General features: G+C 45.5%; 1 protein-coding gene across 3 annotated transcripts in view; it reads left to right on the top strand.

Annotated features, from left to right (window-relative positions):
- The window catches only part of SH3PXD2A (SH3 and PX domains 2A), a 246,181-nt gene that overhangs the window by 48,091 nt on the left and 175,183 nt on the right, over window positions 1-22,907 (top strand). For 2 of the 3 annotated variants that reach the window (XM_079312063.1, XM_079312062.1), the window contains exon 3: window positions 20,434-20,509. In XM_079312063.1, coding sequence (XP_079168189.1) covers window positions 20,434-20,509 — 76 coding nt within the window. Of the gene's footprint in view, window positions 1-6,596; window positions 6,748-20,433; window positions 20,510-22,907 lie in introns of those variants that run through there. The other variant, XM_079312064.1, reaches the window with a different exon arrangement.

Below are 22,907 nucleotides of genomic sequence, written 5' to 3'. Positions count from 1 at the left end.
ATGCCCCTGGGAAAAAATTAATAGCTGACATGGTTATTGAGCTGAGAATGGTTGTCTCCACTGATTGAAAAGCTCTTCTAGCCCTCAGTGCCTTAGGATACCAGATGGCTTGGGGCAATATCTTTGTGTTCAGTGAATAAATGGAATTGTTTATAATTCTAATTTCCATCATTATTTAAATGCTTGCTTGACAAAACAATCTGTTCAGCTTCCAGTATTTGTTTTTAAAGAGACTTTACACGTCAGACAAAGATGAGGGCCGTGATGAGGAAATGGCAAAGTGCCTGCTAAACTACAGTAGAGGTGCATTGAATGACCATGGCAAAGAACAGCTGAGAAGGTGACCCAGCCTATGGGAACTCTCCCTTTTGTACTTCTTCACTTGGGTTCTGGAGCACGAAGCTGACACTTGAATATTGCCCCTAATCTGCAGCATGGGGCTCTCTTATGGGGTAATATTTGCTGCTCAGACCAACCTGCCTCTCTGGCCAGGACATGGGTGACCTTAGAAAGTGAGGTGGTGGCTTAGCCAACTCCTCAGGGTGTGACAGCAGCAAGGCAAGAACAGAGGTGATGCCCATGCTACTCTGTCTTGGTAGTCTGGCCTCTACATGTAATTAGGCAAATGACTTTTTTTGTTTGAGGTTTTTTTTAAGAAATATTGGGAGCATCACAAAGAGGCTGTTGACTTCTTGCCTGTGTCCTTTTAACTGTAAGTGGTCTGCCTCTAGGAGGCACAGAAAACAGTGAAATTAGTCAAAACTGTTATTTTCTGGAATTATTCTCTTGCTTTCTAGAGTTTTGGTTTGTATAAGTTCTTGCCATCAGTACCTACATGCCCCACTTATTGCTGGCTTGGAGGCTGTGAGGATGGTGGGAGACCTGTGTTGTGGGAAGAACTCTTCTGGTTATAGCCACAGAGAGGAAAAGCAACAAGTTCTTCTTAATGAGCTGAATTGACTTATATCAGCTGTGGAGGACTCAGACCTATTTTCATAGCTGTTGGTTGCTTTACATGTTAAAAATCAAAAATATCAGGAGTATGTGTCCCAGCCAGGTTGTGCTGCTAATGGAAATCTAAAAATGCCTGAAATTGCCAGAAATTCTGAACCATGGTGTAAAGCTTTGGTATGGGGCCCAGAGGTGCTGGTTTTGTGTCTGGACAGTATCTCATACAAGGGATTATGCAGAATTATGATAAAAACTGAGCTGAAAGCCTTTCTTCATCGGAGTGTGTAAAGGCTCAGTGTATACCCCCTGTGTTATCCCTCCTCCATCTCTATTATTTTGGTGTTGGAAGCTCTCCTCATAGATATCCACAGCAGGACTTAAAGCTCAGCCTTGGGAGCAGGGCACTTGTTTGTTACCCTTGTTCCAGGTTTTGTTTGCTGGAACAATACAACACAGGAGAGGGGTTTGGCTGTGGGACCAGCCCCAGCCAAAGCTGCTGGCCTCACACAGGCAGCAAATTCTCCAAGTGCCACTTCATTAGCATATTTCCTCTTACCAGAGATCAAGATCAGCCTTCTTTTTTTTTTTTTTTTTTTTTTTTTCTGGGACATCTGTGTAAAAATTAAATTCCTTGGCAGGATTTCTCCGTGGCTATTTTTTCCCTGAAGCACCCCAAAAGTTCAGGCATGGCAATTCCACCCCCTCGGCTGCGCTGCCGCTCTCCCCTAATCGTCCTCAGCTTTCAATTATTTATACTGCCAGAAAATTGCACCGAGTTCACACCCCCAGCCCTGAAACACAATTCTGCTTTTGTGCAGGGAATACAATCCTTCACTTTCATTAAGTGTGTGGAGACTGAGATGAGAAGTGCCTGTTGTGCTCGCATCCCTTGGCTCGCGATGAGAGGAGCCGGTTGTTTTCGCAAACGTCCCAAATAGCGCTGCAAGGGTTACGGGGAGTTTATTTACATTATTGCATTTAAGTGCAAATAGAAAATTGCCCAGCTGTAGTGGAGGGGTTATGCAGGGCTCTGGCAGGGCTCTTTTCCGTGTCACCTCACCCCTCCTGGCTTTCTGCTCTGACAGGCTCACTGTGGGAAGGCCCTGTCTGGAGGGAGCAGTAGCTCGTGGTCCTGTCACACCACGATTTGCTCACAGGACACAGAAAAGCATCAACTGGCATCTCTTCCACTGCGGGCTGTGGCTCACCCCAACCCGATCTGTGAGCACCAGGTGCTATTTGCTTCTTCCCCATAGCATCTGAATGACTGATCTTTTCATCATCACTGTATGGAGCATCAAGTCAGGAGTTTGTTTGCCCCTGTTCCCTTCCTGCTTGCCTCGAGTCACAGCCTGGTTCTCCTTTTCTGCAACCAGAACATTTTCACGTCTCGTGCAAATGCAAGTGTTCCCACTGCAGAACTGCCTTTTGCAATTTCCACTTCCCTCCCTTCAGGGGAAGCATTGGAGTGGAGTGGTCAGGGCAGTAAAACCCACAGAGCTGAGCAGACACATGGTGCAGTCACGCAAAAACCTGGGATAGTGATGCTCTGAGGGAAGCACAGATTTGTGCATACTCCTTCCTGGGTGCCCTGCTTGAACAGCATTCAGCCAAGCTGAGGGCTGTGCTCTCCACCCTTTGCTTTTACATTTAAAAGGAGAGTTGTGATCTGTGGGATCTGTAGAGAAAAGGAAGGACTTGAATTCTTACAGCACATCAGATCCTTTGACACTGGCCTGGCTGGCAGCCTGCTGGGTCCACACCTGCCATTGAGCATTGACCCACACAAGTGGCCATAATTAAAGTTTTTTTCAGCTATGCCATCTAGGACCCTGTGAGGGTGCAAAGGCAGCAGGGCTGGGAGTTGCAGTCCAGTGAGGAGGTTTGCACTTCAGTAAGTTGCTGATAAGTTCTTGATGGCAAGTGCTGTGAAAGAGCTCACAAAGAACTAAGCAGAGATTCAGAAAAGCATCCCAGTGTGTTTAAGATCATTTCTGTAATTCTGCAGTACTCTATTAAAGCCATTCTTGAGGCATCAGTGTTGATGCAAGGCTGCCTCTGAATCACCAGGTCAGTCAAGGGCAGATTCTAATCGATTTAGTGGTGCTTTTGCAAACAGAGGTAACTTCAGAGCCATGTGTCTGGGTCTTGATGCATTTGTTTTTTAAAGGGTGTGTTAAGAAAACCAGTGAGACTTGCTGAGCTGCTTCCTTCAGCCAGGTGTGTTGAGAGAGGTGAAGGACAAACCACAAAAACAATGTGAAAGAGAGGGGAAAATGCCAAATGGAAAGAAATTTGAAGGCAAATCAGAAAAGGACTAAGTAAAATAATAATAAGGAAAAAATTACTTCAAAGGGCTAGGTTGAGTTTAATGATCAAAGTTTTGTCTTAGAAGGGAAGACACCTTATACACCTGGACCAAAAAATTATTTCACGGACTCTTCCTTTTATCTGGTTAATCTCTGGCTTTTGGCAGCCCAGTGAGTTGGAATATTGTGGCCTCTGTTGTCTAGGAATCTTTGACACCCAAGTCCAGACTTTTGCTGGTCACTACAGTGATGTGCTGCTGCTTGAACAAAACTGGCATGTGTCCTGGTGAAGAAAATCTGTTGTGGGATGGCACATGCTGAACACCTGCATCCTTTTAACAAGTCCAGGTTGTCTGGTCATTTTTGATGTGTGGGTAACTGTTGGTGCAGCTTTGCAAAATCCTCTGTTGCCTTGTGCAACACTCCTTGTTTACCATGCTGAGGGTTAGAGGGTGCTGGGTGCTTGCATGTAATTTAGGATTTAGTATTTGGTGCTTCAGGAGGTGATAGAAATTAATTTGTCTTTGGATTCTGGGAATAAGGTAGATAGAGCAAGTGATGTGCTCCATGAAGGTGGTCCTTGGCTTTCCTTATGTAAAGGGAAAAATTTGGAAAAGGTGCTTCCAAGACAGGCAGGAGTCCTATGATATTTCAGGTCTGTTCTGAGTGTGGGAGAGCCCTAGATTATCCAGCTGAGCTGGGGTGTGCTGTGAGCTGCAGGAGCACTGGGGCTGTCAGTTCCTGCCTGTTGTTGTTAGGAAACCTCATGCTGAATCCTGTTCCACTCTTAGGTCAAAATATATTTCAGCGCCTTAATGTGGAAATGTTTTTTGTGTCATTAGGAGCTCAGAGTCTGCGGTGTGGAAGAAGGAGGGGGTAACTTCTGGTGTGCCAGGAAGGTTAACTGGAAATACCCACCCATAAAATGGGGGCTATAATCAGCCCTCCTGGAGAAAGTTTATTCATTAATGTTTGTAAAATGCTTTGAAGTCTTTGGCTTGGAGTGATTTTAACAGAGCCAAATGTTAGCTGCATTACAGTAGCTAAGCCAGACCGTAATGACCATGTTCCCTCTCCTCCCCCTGAGCCCCCAGCCATTTCTGACAGGGTTTGGTGAAGAAGTGAAACATCAGCAGAGTGACCAAACAGAAGTGAAGTGCTCAGCAGAAATATAAATAGTGCTTTTCGTTCTTGGGATTATGTCCTGCTCCCAGGGAGTCTTGTGGTTGGAAATGGAATTTGTAGAAGGGATGAGGGATTTATTTCTAAGCTTATACCATGTTATCCCGGTTGGTAACTGATTTAGGATCCCCCTGAGTTAGGATGCACTGGTGGCCTTTGGGTGATTACAGTTATCCTGTCTTGTCTCCATGAGAAAGATTGGTATTCTGGGATGGAGGGAGATGTGGCTGTTGATGGAGTGCATGGTGAGCTGGGCAAAGACTTCACTGGGGCAAAACAAGGAGGCCCCAGAGCAGGATGCAGGAAGAGCTGGTTTGATGGGCTGCTCAGGCTGAGCCTCTAAATGCCCCTTGCTCCATGCCTGTCCATTTCTTAACAGCACTGTGTCTGCCCTATCTATAAAAGAGTAGCATTAGCCTTTTGTTTTGCTTGATTTCTGGTTGCAGGATGTGGAGCTTGGTGATGGCATTGGTGGCAGTAAGGATCATTCCTTTTCATGTGAAGGAACTGGGGGGCATTCAGTCCATGCTGTGTCCCCAGAGTACCTTGTGGATGGGATTGCAGCACAGAGCAGGTAAATGGATGTGCCAGGAGCCATGGGATAAGGACACATCCCAAACAGTGGGTTACTCTTGCAAAATCATTCTCTGGTCTTGCAGGCATTTGCTCTGGGTGGCAACAAGGAACATCTCATTAGCGTGACCTGGCGTGTCCTGTGTTCAGACACAGCCCATAGCTCTTCTGGCCAGCTCTGACACTGACTTGTGATTTATCCATTCCCTAGCCTCACCCAGGGCTAGGCTGGGATGGCTTCCTGCCTCAGGGACTGCATTGCTAAACTTTGCTTGAAGATTTGAGGTGCCCAGACATGCTTGGAATGGGGGAGGCTGCTCTGCATTGTTGTGATGGGTCTCAGCTGGGTGAGAAGGGAGATGTCTCCAGCCCAGAGGCTGAGCACACTGCTGTGTGCACTCTGGAGCAGGGTGCTGGGAAGCTGGCCTGGCAAAACAGGTGCCAGCACCTTGCTCAGAAACCTTTCTGCTTCCAGTGATCCACTGTCCTTCGAAAGCACCCACTGAATGTGGAGCTGACAGCCAAAGACTGACCCAGCCCTCCCTCTCATGTCCCCTTTCCTCCAAGAGTCCAGTCCCTGGAAAGATGCAGCTCTCCAAGAAGACATTCCAGGGGGGTTTAATCACTGCACTCGCTCCAGCCCTGCTGTGCTTGTGGTCTAAGCACCTGCTGTTTCATTTAATTAGCAACAAATGGGAGGCGTGGGCTGGGGGAAGAGAGAGCAGCACCCTGGTGAAGTATTTGCTGCCATGTAATGTATTTTATTTTGGGTCTGGAATGGAGGCCATGAGGAACATTTTCCAGAGGGCTCCATAAACCACCTCTGTTCACAGGGTGATTATTTGAGGAGGGAGGGGAGTGTGGATTTAAATCGGTGCTGCTAATTTCTGCAAACAGCCACATTATTTTTAATTCATACTCCAGACTCCCTCCACCCATGGCTTGATGTTGGGAGCTGTGAATTTTCCATGTCATTACAAAGTCCCTCTATAAAAGAGAGCCCTTTAAATATATTTTAAAAAATTGATTTCAAATACATCAGGCTCTCAAATAAGTTAATATGCAGAATGGAAAACTAACTCTTTTCTTCCCTCATAGTGGCCTGCTCATTTATTTGTATTTCAGTGGTGCATACCAGCTCTGAGTCTGTGTTAGGGCCTGGAAAAGACACAAGAAGCTGCAAGATCAGTTGAAAGATAAAACACCTTTGTTCACTGTGATCAGTTAAGCTTGGGAGCTCTCTGTAGAAATCAGCAGGTTCCATTGCAGCAGTGTTTTACCAAAGTAAGGAAGGGAAATTGGGACAGTCTGGAAGGGTGGCTTGAAGACTGAGCCACTTGTGCTGGACAGTGGCTGTGTCCTGCCTTTGGGAGATCAGCAGCTACAGCTCTGTGCAGGGAAGATCTCAGTCACAGCTTCCATGTGCTCCAGACCACCTGCACTGGGGTTCTTTTTCTCTGTGGGGTGGCAAGTTTAACAATGATCTCTCATACTTCTACTGGTGCAAATTGCAATTCTTAGTCTAAAGACATAAAATAGATATTGGCCTTTTGTCCGATTTTCTTCAGGCAGTGAAAGCACCATAAGAGCTACAAGACAAGACACTGTAATTTTTCCCTGCCCCAACTAAAGCAGGAGATTTGGGTTTTAAAAATTTGTCCTTTGGATTCCATGATCTGAAATAGTTCATCTTCCATGGATTTGAGAGGATAAGTTAACATGTGGCTGTCAGGTATCCAGATGCAATGGTGACTGTGGTTGTGTCAAGAACTCAGACTGATAATTTTGTTCTCATATGGAGTTTTAAATTCAGTCCTGGGTATTTGGTTCTGCTCCAAGGACAGTAAAAGTTCACAGAAAATTCTCTTTTGAGATTGTCATAATATTGAAATAGAGAAATTATTGCTCTATGTCCATGCTACAGGCCTTCATTATTAGAACAGAATATTCCAGTTGGAAGGGACATAAAATGACCATGTGGTCCAGCTACCTGGGCAGTTCTGGATTGACCAAAAATTAAAGCAAGTTAAGGGCATTGTCTAAATACCTCTTAACTCCTGAGATGCTTAGGGCATCAACTACTCCTGTAAGTAGCCAGTTCCAGTGTTTGACCACCCCCTCAGTAAAGAATAAGCCAGTTTCTAAGAACTCATTAACTGCATAATCATTGTAATAATCGTAATCACTGCTGTCAGTGGGGTACCATAATGGCTCCAGTAGAGTCCCCAGCTGGGGAGGCAAGTGTAAGAGAGGTTTTCCTGGGAAGGGAGTTCACTTGTGCCTGAAAATCCAGTGGCATCATGAAAAAACCCTCACCTTTATATGAGTGCCAAAGCATGGATTAGTGCCCTCTGCATCCTAGAAATCACTGCTTTTGCAGAAATTGGCTCTTTCTCTTGCTTTTTGAAGTAGTTATATTGATTTTTTTTATCTGCTTGTAGGCACACAGGGCACCTGCACATGTCCCAGAACTGTCAGACTCCTGCAAGTCAGCATTACACTCAGAATCAACCCTGTAACTCTCCAGAAGTATCTCTTCCTTATCTCAGGTTTTCCTTCTTTCTCTCTGTTCCTATCTGATGATAGAAATAGGTTCTTTCTACATGGTTCAAATATGGAAGCAATACCTCCAGGGACTCATTCAGAGTCAGGATATGAAGCCTGGAGTTCTTTTTCTACCTCTGACATTTGAGAGATGCTTTTAAGTAGATGAGATACTATTACAGTGTCAGCCCATCTGTCAGCAGAATTGGTGTTTGAATCCTGTTCCTTTGCTCAGCTTTAACAGAAAGGCAAGTGAAGCTGTCTGGCAGTTTACCTTGTTGCATGCCTCAGTATGATTAGGAAGGGAAATCTGTTTTTGTTTTCAAGTCTCTCTCTCTCTTGTACTTGCAGTGTTTGATGCTGTTGAGTCTCACATTCAGGCAAGGGGATCACCTGCCCAAGCTGCTCTTGCAGTTTCTCTTGTAATGGAGAACAGCCCCTTGCTTCCCCTTTCCCCTGGTGGTGCTTGCTTTCGAAACATGAGTGTCTTCCTCTGGCTTCAAATCCCTCTCCAGGCTGATACTGATCTGCAGGTTCAAAGCAGGGTTGGGATTTCAAAGCCTCCTTGACCATACTGAATCTGCAGTGTGACACTCAGGCAGTGTTGAAAGCCTGAGTTTTGAGGCACATTTAATCACATCTCTGCACCTGTTAGGATGGAAAAATTTTCTTGCGAGTTTTGATTCTGTGGTTCCTCAGCCACTCTCAGCTTTTCCTTCATTCTTGGCCAGCACAATGTTCTCTGGCATCTGGCCTCGTGCAGAGACGTGCACCAGTCCCAGATGAAGGGCTAGAAACAATTGTCTGCACCTGGCTCAGCAAAATAGTTATTTGTGTGTATGTGTGTGTCTGCTAGTGTAATTTATTTGCTCAGCTACTCGAGCCACAGGAAGCTCTAATTAAGCAAGATCACTTTGCATCTGGGTTGCTGGCAAAGAGTGTTTTCTGTGCTGGCCATGGGAATGTAGTTGCTGCCCTCCCATGCCTTTTCTGCCCATGTTTGATGACAAAGGGAGGTTGGCAGTAGCTGTGCTTTGATGGGGCTGGTGTCTTGCCTTCTGATGGAAAATGGGCCATTCTGTGCTCTGATATTTTTCTTACTCTCAGCAGGGTGCAGAGGTGGAACTCAATTTTTAAAGTTGCTCATGCCTGGTAGAAAGCAGTTGATGTGTCATTCCTCTTCCCACCTCCTCCTCACTTTACTTCTCTCTTGGTATCATTTTCTTTTATTTAATTGAATTTCTCCTGCTGGGTTCTACAGATGGCAGTTCTCTAGATCTGATTCCTTACAGCCATAATGCTGAGGTGCTAATGATAGATAAGCACGTACAGGACACAAGGATCATGTGGGCTTTCAAAACCAGCAGCCAGGTCCCGTAGGTCAGAGCCATCAGACAGCTTGACTGCTGCTCATGGGGGAATTACAAGGCCTGGATATGGCTTGACTCTCTTTGATGCAAGTTAGTTTCTTCCTGAATACTTTCTGTGACAAAATATCCTCATCTAATTTCAGGAGGAGTCTGTGAAATGTTAATTTCCTACCTGAGCCAGGGGCAAGGGCAAAAGAGAGCTGTGTGGTACCTGCATCTTGTTGGCTAGGCTTGGATTTTTCAGCACATTTTTGAGGATGTTTCCACAATCTGGACATCTTTCTGATGTTCCTTTATTGTGGCTTTGTGTGATGAAAAGGAGGAGAGAATAGAGAAGTGCAAATCCACAGGGAGGATGAGAAATAGCCCTGGAAGCCTGCACAGTGCCCAGCAGGGCACAAATGACTGCTGGGCTTGTTTGTCCTGCCTGTCTGCCCCATCCAGCTTCTAAAGCTGGTCACAAGATGTGGAAAGGCATAGAAATCTGCATCATCACTGCTGGATGTCCTGGATGGACATCAGCCTGCCTATCGAAGTAGTAGGACACCTTCTTCCCCTCAGAGATATTTGGGAAGAAGCTGCTGGATGTGATGAGTTGTTGTGGTGACAGTTTCCTGTGGCTTGCTTTCCCCAGCACCCTTTCCTTGAACACCCAAGCATACCTTGCATCAGTGCACACCCAGGGAATCCTTCAGCTGGCCATGGTTTGCATGTGTGGCCAGGCAGGCTGGAGAACACTTGTGTTTTTCTGTTATGGCTGAGTATAAGCCTAGTTAAGTACAAACTCTTCCTGATGCTGGACTGCACCTCGTGCTACTGAAAGAGCATCTGCCAGAGGAGAGCAGCATAAATGCTCATGGACAAACTGGGCTTGTACTCTGCTGCCTATGAATCCATGGGTGCTGCTGCTCAGCCCACATGGCCCTGTGGCCACTCCTGGCTTAAAACTGTGCTGCTGCCCTGACAGGGATGGGCACAACAGCTCTGGCTTTCAAGGCAGCACTGTGCTGCCTGTGGTGAGTAGAAATGTGCTGGGTACCTCTTGCACCTGGTACTACTGACCATGGTCTCACCATCAGGTCTTGCAAACACCACCAGGCAGGAAACCTTCTGTGGAAGGACAGAGCTAGAAGGAGGGGAATCCCTCTCCTCTTGGATGCAAGCATCTGCCTCCATGTGCTCTTTCTCCCTCACAACTTGTAGCAGTTTTCTCATCTGCAAGTTTGGAAGAGTCGCAGCCCTGACAGTATTTCTTGACAGCATGCCTGTGCCACTTAAAAGCTACTGAGATAAAAAAAAACCAGAATAACCCCTATGGCTGTCAAAGACCTCCATCGATGCTTTTCATACTCTGCCAAATACTACATGTGATTAGTGGTATGATACACAGAATAGCATCTGGTCCACAAGGAATGTGTGCAGAGATGGATGATTATTATCTGAATGAAAATCCCAGAGCAGGGCACGAGCGTGCAGTGTAACACAGAGGCCCTGTAAACACTTGGAGTGCCCACCCTGCTCTGAGCAGCACACACAGCCATGGCCACTGTCCAAGCCTGTCTGCTTTCCCAGGGTTTGCTTTTGTCATCAATTAAATTAATGAAAGTCCTCAGGCAGACTTGTACTTACAAAAACAAAATTTCAGTCCTAGCCTCCCTTCTTAGGGTGCTGGGTCCTTTGGGAAGTTCTGGTCCCAGATCTTCTGGAATTCTCCTTCTGGGCATGGACTTGATGAGCTCAGATGTTATCCAAATTTCCCTTTTGCTTTTAAAGAGGGAGAGTTGTCCATGCTGCATGTTGGGGCAGGGATCAGAAGGAGCTGGTGTGGGTCTGACTGTGCAGCTCAGGTGCCTGTGTTGTGTGACTGTGCTGGCAATGGGAGGGCTCTTTAAAACAGATTTTTGATACCCATGAGCTTTGTCCTCCCTGTCCAGAAATAAATTTACAGAGAGAAACCAATCTCTGAGATGCCATTACAGTAGGCACCAGTAAAGACAGATTGTTGCAAATCTAGGTTTGTTCTCACATTGTATTCTATATGTAAGTGTAAATCCTTTCCTCCCTGCATTGCAAGCCCAGTTGGACAGCTAATGCTTTTGGAATCTGCCCTTCCAAGGTACTGACCACCTCTGCTGTCCCTGTGTGCCACATGAGCATCCTGGGGAGATGCCAGCACAGCACCCAAGGCTGGGCAGGGCCTGAGCTGCAGGGCCCATGCTGGGGCTGGAGTGTAAAGCTGGCACTGCCCTCAAGCTCTTGGAACCCTCCTGTCCTGCTGGCTGCTTGTTACCTCCCTGGAGACCTGCAGCAAGGTGTCTGTAACATCTGTGCAGCTCTCTGCCCACTCAGGTGGTGAGATTTGTTGTCTGTACTCCTTTCTAAATTCCCCCCAAAGATGAGATACACGTTTGGAAACAGATACACAGGCAAAACATCTTGGGGCTTGGAGGTAGGGAGAGAGGAAGAAAAGAAGACAGAGGAGTCTCCTCCCAATGTGGAGTTAAAACCTGTGGTTATGTTGTGCTTGGCACAGTTTCCTCATTGTGCTGCACTGGGCTGTTGCTCTCCTCTGGCAGATGCTCTCCCCAGAGCTATGAGAAGTGTCCTACAGAGATGAGTAGATACCATTTCAGAAGGAGTTTGTACCATTGTGTTCAGAGCTATTGTTTCTGTTTCCAATATTGGAGTTACTCATGGTTTCCAGGGGACAATATATCAAGCAAAGCTAACAGGCTGTAGAGAAGATGTAGATTATGAAAACAGAGGGATTAAGTTTCATACACTTGGAGCTAAAGTCTCATCTCTCTCTTAGCAGTGGGAGCAGGGAAGTACTGTTGCAGACTCACAAAACTCTACCAATTTAAATGAGGGTGTGTTTTTAACAGGATGTCTTTATGTCAGCACTGTGTGAGCAACTTAGAAGACTCTCTAAGGATGAATTCTGTGGGTGGAAGTTCAATAACCATCCAATGCATAAATTTGGCTTCAGAGAGTTTCTGTGCCAGGCTTTGCACCAGTTCAGACAAAATCAGTTTGCAAAGATGAGGTCTGGCTCTATGGGTAGTCCCTGCCTAAAACACCCATGAAAATCCACTGTTATCTATTTATGAGAGAGGAGTAAGGAAGGGTAGAAGAAGGAATTGCATGACCAATGTCATTAGCTCTTGAGATTCTTTTTAGGGACTGCCCAAACCCAGGAGGAGTCACACTGGCAAACAAGGGGACCCATTAGTGAAGGGCCAGCCCCTGTTGCCACAGCATGGCATCCTCAACCTGCCCTGTTACAGAGCAGAGCAGGAGTTTGGTTCCCTGGATGATCTGACAGCACTGAACAAAACAGGGGTGAAACCAAACCAGCTTGTACATCATGCTGACAATATTTGGTGTGTGTTTTTGCTAGCAGTAAGGATGCAATTAATACTAGTACACTGCTAGTGGCCCCTGTGCTGCTTTTGGGATGCCTCCTCAAGCACCCAGCTTTCAGCTGCAATGTAGTGTTGGATGCTGCTGCCAGGGCTTTTTTTAAGAATCGGAGGGTTTTTCAGAATCCTGCAGCCTCCTGTCAGTCCATCCATCCAGCCTTTGTGCTGGTCTAAGCTGAGTTGAGCTGCTCCTACTTGAATGAATTTAGGGCTGGCACTCTCAGTTTTTACATTGTGAGGCCTTTAGAGTGGCTTGGTAAAGTTAGTGAACTGATAAGCCCTAAAGTCTTAGTGGGGCTATACTGTATTTCAATCATTGGCTTGAAAGGGTTGAAATTTAAAGAAGGATGGAGAATAAATACTTTTTTTAAATGCCCAGATGATGTAGGAAGCAGTGATTAATGGAAGTGACCTTGGTGCTTTGCTCCCTTTCAGAGAAGCTCTTAGACTTGCCCTTGTGTTTAAAACTGGAACCTCTGCTCTGACAGGGCTGTCAGATGCAGCTCTGCTGTCTGAAGGCCAGAGCTGAGTGTCCAAGGGCACTGTTACTGCAGTGTCTCTCACTGGGACATGCTGGTCTCCTGCTGCTTATGTGCATCCTGAAAGAACACTTTGGGGTTTTCTAAGGATAAGGATGTAAGGAAAGATGCTCTTCTTTTGAAGTTAGCTCTTTTTCCAGATAGGATTTTCACTGTGTTCTGCAGTGAGTCTTTTAGAACATGCCTAAGTTGACAGCCTGAGCACCTGAGCTGGCTCTGGATGTGCCACCTCTGGAAAAAAATCCAGCAAATTGCTTGCACCCTATCACAAAATTTTGAGCCTTCCCCAAAAGCTAATTGACCTTATGGGACATGGCATGAGCATAGCTCTGACATCTCTGCATGACCCTGTGGTCCACATAACTGCAGCATTCATCTCTCTAAAACAGGCATTGTTGTATGGCCTTACTTTCCAGGGATGCTGTTGGGAGAAATCCTCTGTAGATACCAGAGTAACAGGGGGCATATAATCACCATGGATAGATGGAAAAGCATGAAGTGGCCTTTGTCCAAGCATCTTCCAGTGTGGTTAAGTTGGATGAGGCCAGTTTAATTTAGCACTGGGGAAAGAAAATGCTTCTGGCAGGAGACTTCAATAGCTGCTCTGTGAAAGGACAGTGTGGGCTTTCTGAGAAGCTCTTCAGAGATGCACCAAGTGCCTCTGTCACCCCAAACCAGCACCTCAGAATGTTTTGCCAGGCTGTGTTAGCCACAAACGCTGGGCTGGTTCTGTGGAGCCTTCAGAGAAAGCTGCATTTCTTGATGAAAAATACTGGGAAACAGCATTCCCTCTTTTGATGGATTGTGTTGGGGAAAGACCCCCAGTCTCTGCTCCCTGCCTTCTCCTCCCCTGGCTGTTTTAGTTGCATACTGAGAGGTTTGTAAGATTTCCAAGGTTTCTTGTGGAAATTTTTGGACCTGAGAAAATTTTCCCTTTCCCTGCATTTTCCCTTTGAGGATTACACCATGCTGTAAATGTCTGTTCTCTGTATTTTATATGCATTTTCCTGCTTTTGTTTGACTTTCTCATGGATTGCACTATGTTTAATTCAGAACATATCCTATAATGCTGTAATTGTCAGGCGTGTCAGCTGGTTATCTGGATGGCTTTTTGCTGTAATTTTTTTTTCTTTCAAAATAGAAGGAAAGCAGTTGCTGCTGCTTCTCAAGGATTGAATTATTATATTTCTCTTGCATGCTGTGGCATCGTGTAACACCACAAGGGAGCCAGTGTCACTGGCTGCCTGATGTAGTTATTCCTGCTGCATTGAGGAACAAATTTCTGCTTTAGGAAGAGATGGAGTTCCATGTCCTTCTGCTGTGTAAGATGTCAGTTCTGTGTGTGAGTGGCTAACAGATGAACTCCCCTGGGCTCAGTCTGTTCCACATCCTCACCCAAAGATCTTTTGCAAATTTTTCTTAGTTGGTGTTATGCTCAAGAACATCTCTGCTCTGGCCAATTTTGAAGGGGTGGGAGTTAAGCAGGCCTCCTGCTCTCTTGTGTCTGTGAGAGTGAATTGGTTTGTTGTTCCTGTGAGAGGGTGAAGCAGAGGAGAAATAAAAAGAAGTTCAAGAGAAATCTAGAGAAAGTTTTCTAACAGCTGTGTACTGTGGAGGGATCTGCCCCAGCAGCAGAAGTTTCATTCCCTGCCATGTATCTCCTTCTGTCCTTGATTTCTGCAGGTATGGTTGTAAATGATGTCATGGATGCTCCACTGATTTACCTTAGCAGAACACCTATTCTAAAACCAAACAATTGAAAAAATTATCTTCTCCAGACCAGCATGTAGAAGGTGAATCTGTGGAGATGGTCTCTTGTGTTCTCCACTCTCTTGCTTGTTTTCACCTGCTGACATTTAGATGTTGATATATTACCTAGCAGCATGAGATCCATTTTCTGGAAATGGTAGGCAACCATCTTTCTTGAGTGAAAGACCCCTTTGGATTCCCTGGTTAACCAGGAATTGGAATATGCTGTAGATGGACAAGGGCACAAATGAGAGGATAATCCTATCTGAAAATGACCAATAATACTACTTCCATTCTCTTCTGTCCTGCTGGGTTTAGATGAGTGTAGTTTCTCTGACTCCTGCTCTGCAGCATAGGGCTTACAGCCTTTAATGTCTCTTGATTAAAACTCACACCACCTACCTGAGATCTGTCTCACAATTTGCAGATGCAAAACCAGAGAAAGGACCTGAGAGGTCTATCCACTGGAAAACTGGCAGATTACAGCATTCAAACCCATCCTGGCCACTCTCTTTCTTGCAAATCACATGGTTTATAATTCAAAATATAGCTGATGATGCTAAAACCATCAGTCCCATCAGCAAGCATCACAGCTGGTTTCCAACTTGGAAATGAAAGGAAATTACTGCAGCTCCTCAGGGGTTTAATTAATAGCTCCTATTCTGGTATCATACCTCTCCTTCTCATCTAAACATGTGTTATCTGTATTAGAGACTTTCAGTCTTTTCTGATTTGCAGATGCCCTTAACCCCTCTTGCTGGGGAGTGAGTTCCATCATCACTAGTTTCAGTATCTGGCAGTATCTTTGCTTTTCTTCCAGTTTCTTTGGCAGACTCTCAGAAGTGTGCATGCAGCCTCCTCTCCTCTTCCTCATCTCCCAGTTGGCTGTAGCTCTTTTTTTCTCCTGGGGCTCTGAGATCAGACTTTGTGAGAAGGGATGTGCCTGATGCCTGACTGTCCTCATATACTTTACCTTTCAAGTACATCAGTGTCTAAATTAAAGTTATTGTCAGCTTACCTCATTTTTAATGAAAAATGCATTTTCTGATGATTTTCCCTTTGGAAAAAGGGAAGCTGATGTGTCTCTTGGCATTTAATGTGGGAAGAACTGTAGTCTTGGGGCCAGCTGAGTGGCTAAGATTAAAGTGGTAGACTGGGATTTCTAGGGGCACCTTGCAAAAACTCTGCTGCCCTTGGTCATGGCTTGATTCTTCAACTGCTCTTTCTCTGGGACACAAGTAAATTATACCCTGGAAAGGGAGAGAGGAACCCTTAATTCTCTTTAGGTCAGAGTCCTTTATCATTTTGCAGCAGTGGATCTCATTTTGCTTGCCAAAGTGAGGGGCTTGCATGAAAGTCATCTCAGGATCTTTGTGTTATAAATAAATCTCCCTGTGACTGCAGTGCTGACCTCCTGTGGAGCTTTGATTTTTATCTGTGCACGTGGCAAACCTGCATCCACTTGAAAAGGCACCAGAAAGATTTCCACATTAAGAGGTTATGTGGGTGTCCTCATTTGCTCATTTTAAGAGGAGAACTTAATTTTTCTAACCAGAGGAATTAAAACTGCTGCAAGGAAGGAAGGGGAGGAACCAACAGCCCAGCAGGAGCCCATCTATAGTCTGTGGTATAAGGCATAGGTGGAGGTCAGGTGATTGTCTCAGTGGGGTTATTTTAGGGAATTGGATTTGGACACAAACTTCCAAAACCTCAAAAGCAAACCAGGAACAAAGTTCCCACTGACAATTGCCACAGAGTCAAGCCATTGAACAGTTTATATGTTCATGCCCCCTGCACTGGTTGGTTTGTAGCAGAGTAAAAACCTCTCCTTCAAAAGAGAAGTTGCCTCTTTGTCTTGGGTGCTGTAAGTCCTTATGTCTGCAGCAGAAAGAAATGTTGTTTCATGAAAATTTAACCAAGATAGGTAAATGTGGTAAGTAAATAATCAGGAAGCTGCTTGGCTTCTCATCCTCAGAGATGCTACTTGTAGCATCTCAAAGGGTGCTTGTTTTTCTTTATTAAGATTTTTAACCAGGTACTACCATTGTAAGGCAGATAAGGGCAGAATCTTGTTTTCACAGCAGAGCTGAGATGAAATGACCAAAGATGCTGTTACCTGGCAAACCCAAATGGCTCTTGTGTGCAGGAGTGGCTCTCTCTTCATGGTGTGTTTGCATTTTAAATAAAGGTGGCTTAAAGCAGGAGACATGAGAAAGAAGATGCCTGGAGAAGTGGTTGAGTTGATACTCTGAAATCTTCCTATTTCCTTCTTGCAAGTCAAGTGATTTCATGATTATGTACAAATAGAAAAGAGTGGAGCAGGCCAGTGCTCTTGAGTCCACTCTCTTTTTAATGAGCAAGGGAATTACTCATGTGAGTTGCTGATTGTTAATGAGATTAATTGATGGTTATTTGCTGACCACTGCAAGAAAGTCATAATCTGGACCACAGAGTTTTATAGCAGGTCTTCTAAAGGAGTTTTAGGCAGAAGCAAGAAGGAAGGTGCTTGGAACAGAAATCAGGGCTGTGCAGAATTTCAGTAGGAAAGATGTCAGCAAACCCAGAGCAGTTTGGAGAGACAGACTGGAGAGGCAGTTTTGGTGGTGAGTTATTTGTGGACATGTATCTGTTGTGCCAGAAATGAGAGTGGGATGTGTTTGTTCAGCCTGACTCCAGACATGCTGCCTGGATGGATGGAAAGCTCACTTCCTGGTTTCCATACACCCTCCCTGTTTCCAGCGGATCCTCCACCCTGTGAAACAGGGACATGGGAACAGGTTTCCTTCTGCTCACCACACCAGTCATGCAGTAGGAGGCTCTTCCTCGTTGTAAGCAGATGAACTGAGCTCCTCCAGTTTTGACAAAATGCATTGCCCAGCTGTGTTTTCCTACCTGCCCAAAGCCAGCTACATCCCTAATTCAGCTCTTTGGGACTCTTCATCCTGACTTCCCTTCTTTGCCTTCATACTGGAATGATTTTCCTCCAGGTGACAGAATTGCTTTCTGATTTAGCAAACTTTATCTCTAAGTTAACTGCCACATATCAAAGATATGAGCAACAACTTGTGGAGACTGCCCATGTCCGAGCAGAACAAACTGGGGCATTAAGTAAAAGCTTTTTTTTCATCAATCATGTACATTTGCAGTTATAACAAGAATAACTTCCTTTAATGGAAAGACATTTGTGACAGACAAAAGAGTTTTCGACTTTCAGATGCTCTGCAGACATTTAATTAAGAGAACTGAAAATCTGTTTATTGGTCTTTGTCTGTTAATCATGTGAGGAAAGGGCTGTGCCTACCAGGAGGAGTTTTGGTAGTTCAACCCTAAATTTTCTTCATTCCCAGCTCTTCCCTTTGTCTCCTCTTACCAGAGATAGCCTGAGTGGGAATGTTAGGCATTGGCTTGGGTACTCCATCATCTTCAGAAGATTTTGGATATTTCATTCAGATCCACTGATGTTTTTTTCTCCTGTATACATCTCTTCCTCATCTTCCACTTTGCATCCTTGTCTATGGGTGGGAGGATACAGAATCCTGCTTTTCTAGGACTTTAGCTCCAACTTGCACTGGCTTTGAATGGCAGAACTGAGTGTAGGAAAGTGCTGAGGAAGGCTCCCTGCTTCTGCTGCACTTTGTTTGACTTCAACATCCTGAAGGATCCGTGACTTCCCTGCCTCCCCCAGCTCCCTGCCATCCAGACCTTCCCAGTGGAGGCAAGAGCTGGGGTGGAAAGTGTAGTCTAGGAAGGTTTAGCCAAATTCTTCCAGCTTCAGTTTATTGTATCTATTTTGCTGATATCCACCCTTTGGATAAATAGCACTAAGTTATACACGTTGTGGTTCTCTTGATGTGGTAAAAAAGGCTTGTATTAGCCAAGCTAATCTAACTCCAAGAACAACCCTGGGAATTTGACTGTATCAGTTCCAGCTTCCATCAGTCACCGTGTAGTAAAGTGAGAATTGCCTTCCTGCCTAAAAGTGTAGCAACAGAGAAACTTCAAGTCAGTAGGTGGGGATTCCCTCCCCCTCATTTTTTTTTTCCTCTTCTTTGAAGGAAGCTCCTGCCCATGCCTGACCTCAGAAACCCAGAGCTCTACCTACAAGAAAATAAAATTTCCCATTTTCAATTAAAAAAGTGTCTCTGTAAGCAGAAAAGTGAGTTAGCTAACAATCTGCAAAGCTATGGTGTATTTATTTACCAGTCTGACTCCCTGATGGGGAAACATGTGGGATCTTTTAAGTTCTTCTCCTGCACAGATGTTCCTTCTACTCCTGAGTTTTCTCTTGATCTTGGTTTGCTGTGCCATATGGTGAAAATGCTGGAGATGATGTGTGCGGTGGAAGGGGAGAAGGATTCTGCGTGCTTAAAACAAAACCAGTAAAAAATAATAAAAAATATCTGACTGTTTTTTCCCCAAGTTAGCAGAAAAATATTTTTAAAAGGAAATCTGTCGAGTTAGCAAAACCACTGTTAACTTGCACAGGCTCCCTGTTGGACTCTTAGCACTGATGAGATTAAATGCTGATTGACAAGTGTCCCCTCCCTTCCCCCAGCTCTTGCTGCCACTTTGTGTATTTGTGTTGAGCTGTAGATCCAGTTGAGGTGAGGAGATAGGGGTTCTGCAAGGACAAGTAACACAACTGCTTGCTTTTCCTTCCTTGCCTTGCTCAGAGATCACAGGGGCTGTGGACTGTGAGTTGAAAGATGTCTCTCCTGGTCTGTTGGAAAGGAGCCCTGGGGCTGGCAGGAGCTTTGGAGTTCCCCCTGCCCGAGGGAGCCAGGGCTTCTGAGTAGGGAGGGGACATGGAGCATCACACAGACATCATGCATAGGAAACACGGGGAGAAATGAAACAGAATGTGGGGATTTGGGTCCCTGTCTTGGTAGCACCATGTGCTGATTGAGAATGAAAGGTAGCAGAGGGTGAATGGGAGAGGTGAGAGGCTCTGGCAGGGCTGGACTGGAGTTGGTCTTTTTTGGGCAAGTCCATGGAGGTGTCACTAGGGCAGGTGCACCTTTCTGTCTGTGGCCTTTCAGCTGGTCTTCAGCCTCAGTGGCACTTGTCCATCAGGTGCCACCATCCAAGGACATATTGTAGGGCTCCTTTAGGAATGTCTGATCAGCATGCAGCTTTCCTAGGCTGTGCTAAGGAGTACTGGGCTGAGAGCACACCCAGCTTGAGCTGTGCTTCAATGCCATTTGTGGGGCTGGTGTTCTGTGGGAAGCTTTGCTCTCTGAGGCCTCCTTGCTTGCTGTCCTCCATGTAGGGACTGGGGTGGAAGATATTCCCCAAAACCCCATCTCTGTCTCCCTGGAAAAACAGGAGCTCTTTCTTACTGGACCAGGGCAGTGGGTCTTTCTGGCTCTGTCATAAAAGCAGAAAAGGTGTTTTATTATATATGCCTTAATCTGGCTGCTTGAACTGCATTTTAACCAGGAGGGTGGTCTGTCAGATGGACAGGTACAACCTGCTGCTCCACCAGCATTGTGTATTAGAGACAAGGCGTGTGTTTTGTAGCAGAAACTGGGAGCCTAATTTTAGAATGACAGCAAGGCCAGGCTCAGCTGTCTGCCTGGGCCCTGTCCCAGCTCCTTTGTGCTGCCAGAAACTTGCCCTCCCTTTCTTGGAGTGAACTGTATCATACCTTTTTAAGTACAGGCTCCCCTCCAACAAGGCAAAGTAATTCCTGCAGTTGCTTTTGTCTTAAACCACACACAAACCAAGAAATTTCTGGTCCCTATGCAGATGGTCCATGTTTCCCCCTAATATGTTTGTTGTGCTTCCTTTGCAGATGCAGCTTCTGGACAAGTTCCCTATTGAAGGAGGCCAGAAAGATCCCAAGCAAAGAATCATTCCTTTTCTGCCAGGTAATGCTGTGGGGAAAGCCCTAAATAAGGTGGCTGAGAGCAGCTGGAGACTGCAGTTCCCTGGCTACTGTCTTTAGTATTTTTGTGACCATTCTTATAAATGCCTTTTCCCTGGGAGCTCATAGACCCACCCTTGTGATACCAGACCTGCACCACCTCCTAAAAAAGCTGGCATGGTGTTTAGGGCTCTCAGGGGATCTTGCATCAGCTGTTCAGATTCAGGCTGGCTCATGCCCTGTTACACAAAGGGATTTGATGTGTCTTTGGAGTGCAACCAGGCAACCTGAGTTCCAGCCACCATTTGAAATACCACTGGGGACCAGAGTCAGTCTTTGTCATTTCTAGATGCTGTGGCTCTGCAGACACTGTTACTGTACAATAAGGAATGAATAACTGGAGTTGCCCCTGCAATAGAAAGGAAACTGAAGGAAGGTTAAGTGCAAATAGGAATTTCTGCAGTGCTGGAAAAGAAGATATTTACTTATCCTTTTAGCCTGAGCCACTGTCCCTCTGATACCTTTCATAGAGGGCATGAACATGTTGGATATCCTGTCCTCAGGGTAACAGCACACACTTCTACACAGCTTGTTCCAGCAGCAGCTGCAGGGGTGGCATGGGGGAGATGAGCCAGACCACAGCATGCTCTTGAGAGAGCTGGCTCTGGCCAGCTCCCTATTGTCTGACTGCACGATTCTGGCTGCTGGCTTTAAGTTTGGCTTGCTGCACTGCCTGCCAGGATAAATGGAGTATTTTCAGCCTGTTAAAAGGTCTGTTCTGTCTCTTGCTATGAAAAGGAGATCCCAGCAATTCCCATAAGGTCTGTGAAGAGAAGCTGGGATGGGAGGGCTTAGTCCTCTCCAGGAGCATGCTGTGGTCCCTAACACTATTTGCAGGCAAAGCAGCTGCTCCAGGTGTGTGGTGAGCACAGCTCTAAGGTTATTGGGGAGTAGGGACTTAAAAACCAGCAGCACAAATACATGACACAAGTATCAGAGCCACAGCAGGGCATCACAGCTGCCTGGTACTGTCTTGGCAGCCTCCACAGACCTTGTGGAGGGCAGTCCCAGGCTCAGGGTTTGCTGTGCTCTGTGCTGCATCCAGACTTTGTAGCCAGAAGAAGGTGGTGTTGCCATCCATTTCCTATCTAGGATAAGAAGTCTAAGAGCGGTCTCTCTTTTTACTGTACCACCAACAAACTCATAGCCAAATCACTTTATGAAACCTCTTTGTGATAAGAATGGATACTGCTGGCCTGCTTTTCTTACTGGAAAGCATTCTGAGGTCCTTGAAAGCACTGTACAGTGCAGATGGCTTCACATGAGGTGTTGTAGCAAAATCCTGTCTGCAGGCAGCATTTGTTCCTCCTGTATTGACTGTCACCAGCATATCTGTTTTATCTTCTCCTAGAAAGATGTTGGCTGACTGCAGGTGGCTGCTCCTCAGCCTTTGTGCAGATCTTAGTGATTGTGTGTCCTGATATACGGGTATGTGATACTTGCAGAGGGTGAGATAAACCCCATATGCCCACTACAACACTTCCTACCCTTCCCACCCTCCAGGAACATGAGGGAGATGGTAGTGCCACATGTCCTGGAGGGGAAGAGTTAGATCTGGAAAACATTTGGGTTGACTTAGTGTCCCAAAGAGAGAAGCTGCCAGAACAGAATAGACCTCAGCTGTATTTAATTTAAAATCTCTGTGATATATGTTCTACTTTTGATATCGAATCTCTGCCTCTTTCTTGTTGAACTGCTGAACAGCCCTTGTTGCTTTACCCAGGAACAAGGTGACTCAGCTAAATGTCAAACAATGTCAAACCCTGTTAAATAAACTAGCTGCCAAAATTAGAATACCCATGGCATTTCTGCAGCTGGAGCAGTGCATTGCGGAAACGAGTATCTAGCTATAAACTCCCTCAATTAAAAAATAGCAAGGCAGATGTTTGCACTTAAATCCTACTTTATGAAGATGTTATGGTCCTGCTTGCTTGTTGTGGGCCTGATTCAGCTGAGCTGGAGTGGCTCTGCATGCTGTGTTCTTAGTGCCTGGGGTTTGCTGTGCTACTTGTAGAGTAGGACAAATCCCCCCATCAGCTCTGCTTAGGAAGTTGGCATATTCCATCCTGCAACTCCTGTTTGTTGGGGCTCTCCTGAAATAATAATTAGTGCTTGACTGTGTTGGAAACCTTTTACCTGTGAAACCAAGGAAAATATAAACCTTGCCCCCCAAGGAGAGACCATACTGGGTTCAGCAGCAGAAAGTGCAGTTCTTCTTTCCTCCTGACACCTTTATCTAATTTTCATCAATTTCTTTCTTCAAATGTGTTTATCCTCACTTCTCCCTTACACAAATAAGCACTCTTCAGTTTTCAGTGCCATGAAGAGGTGCAAGGAAATTA

This window comes from Erithacus rubecula (assembly GCF_903797595.1).
Source record: "Erithacus rubecula genome assembly, chromosome: 9".
Lineage (NCBI taxonomy): Eukaryota > Metazoa > Chordata > Aves > Passeriformes > Muscicapidae > Erithacus > Erithacus rubecula.
This window is presented reverse-complemented; position numbering and strand designations above follow the sequence as displayed.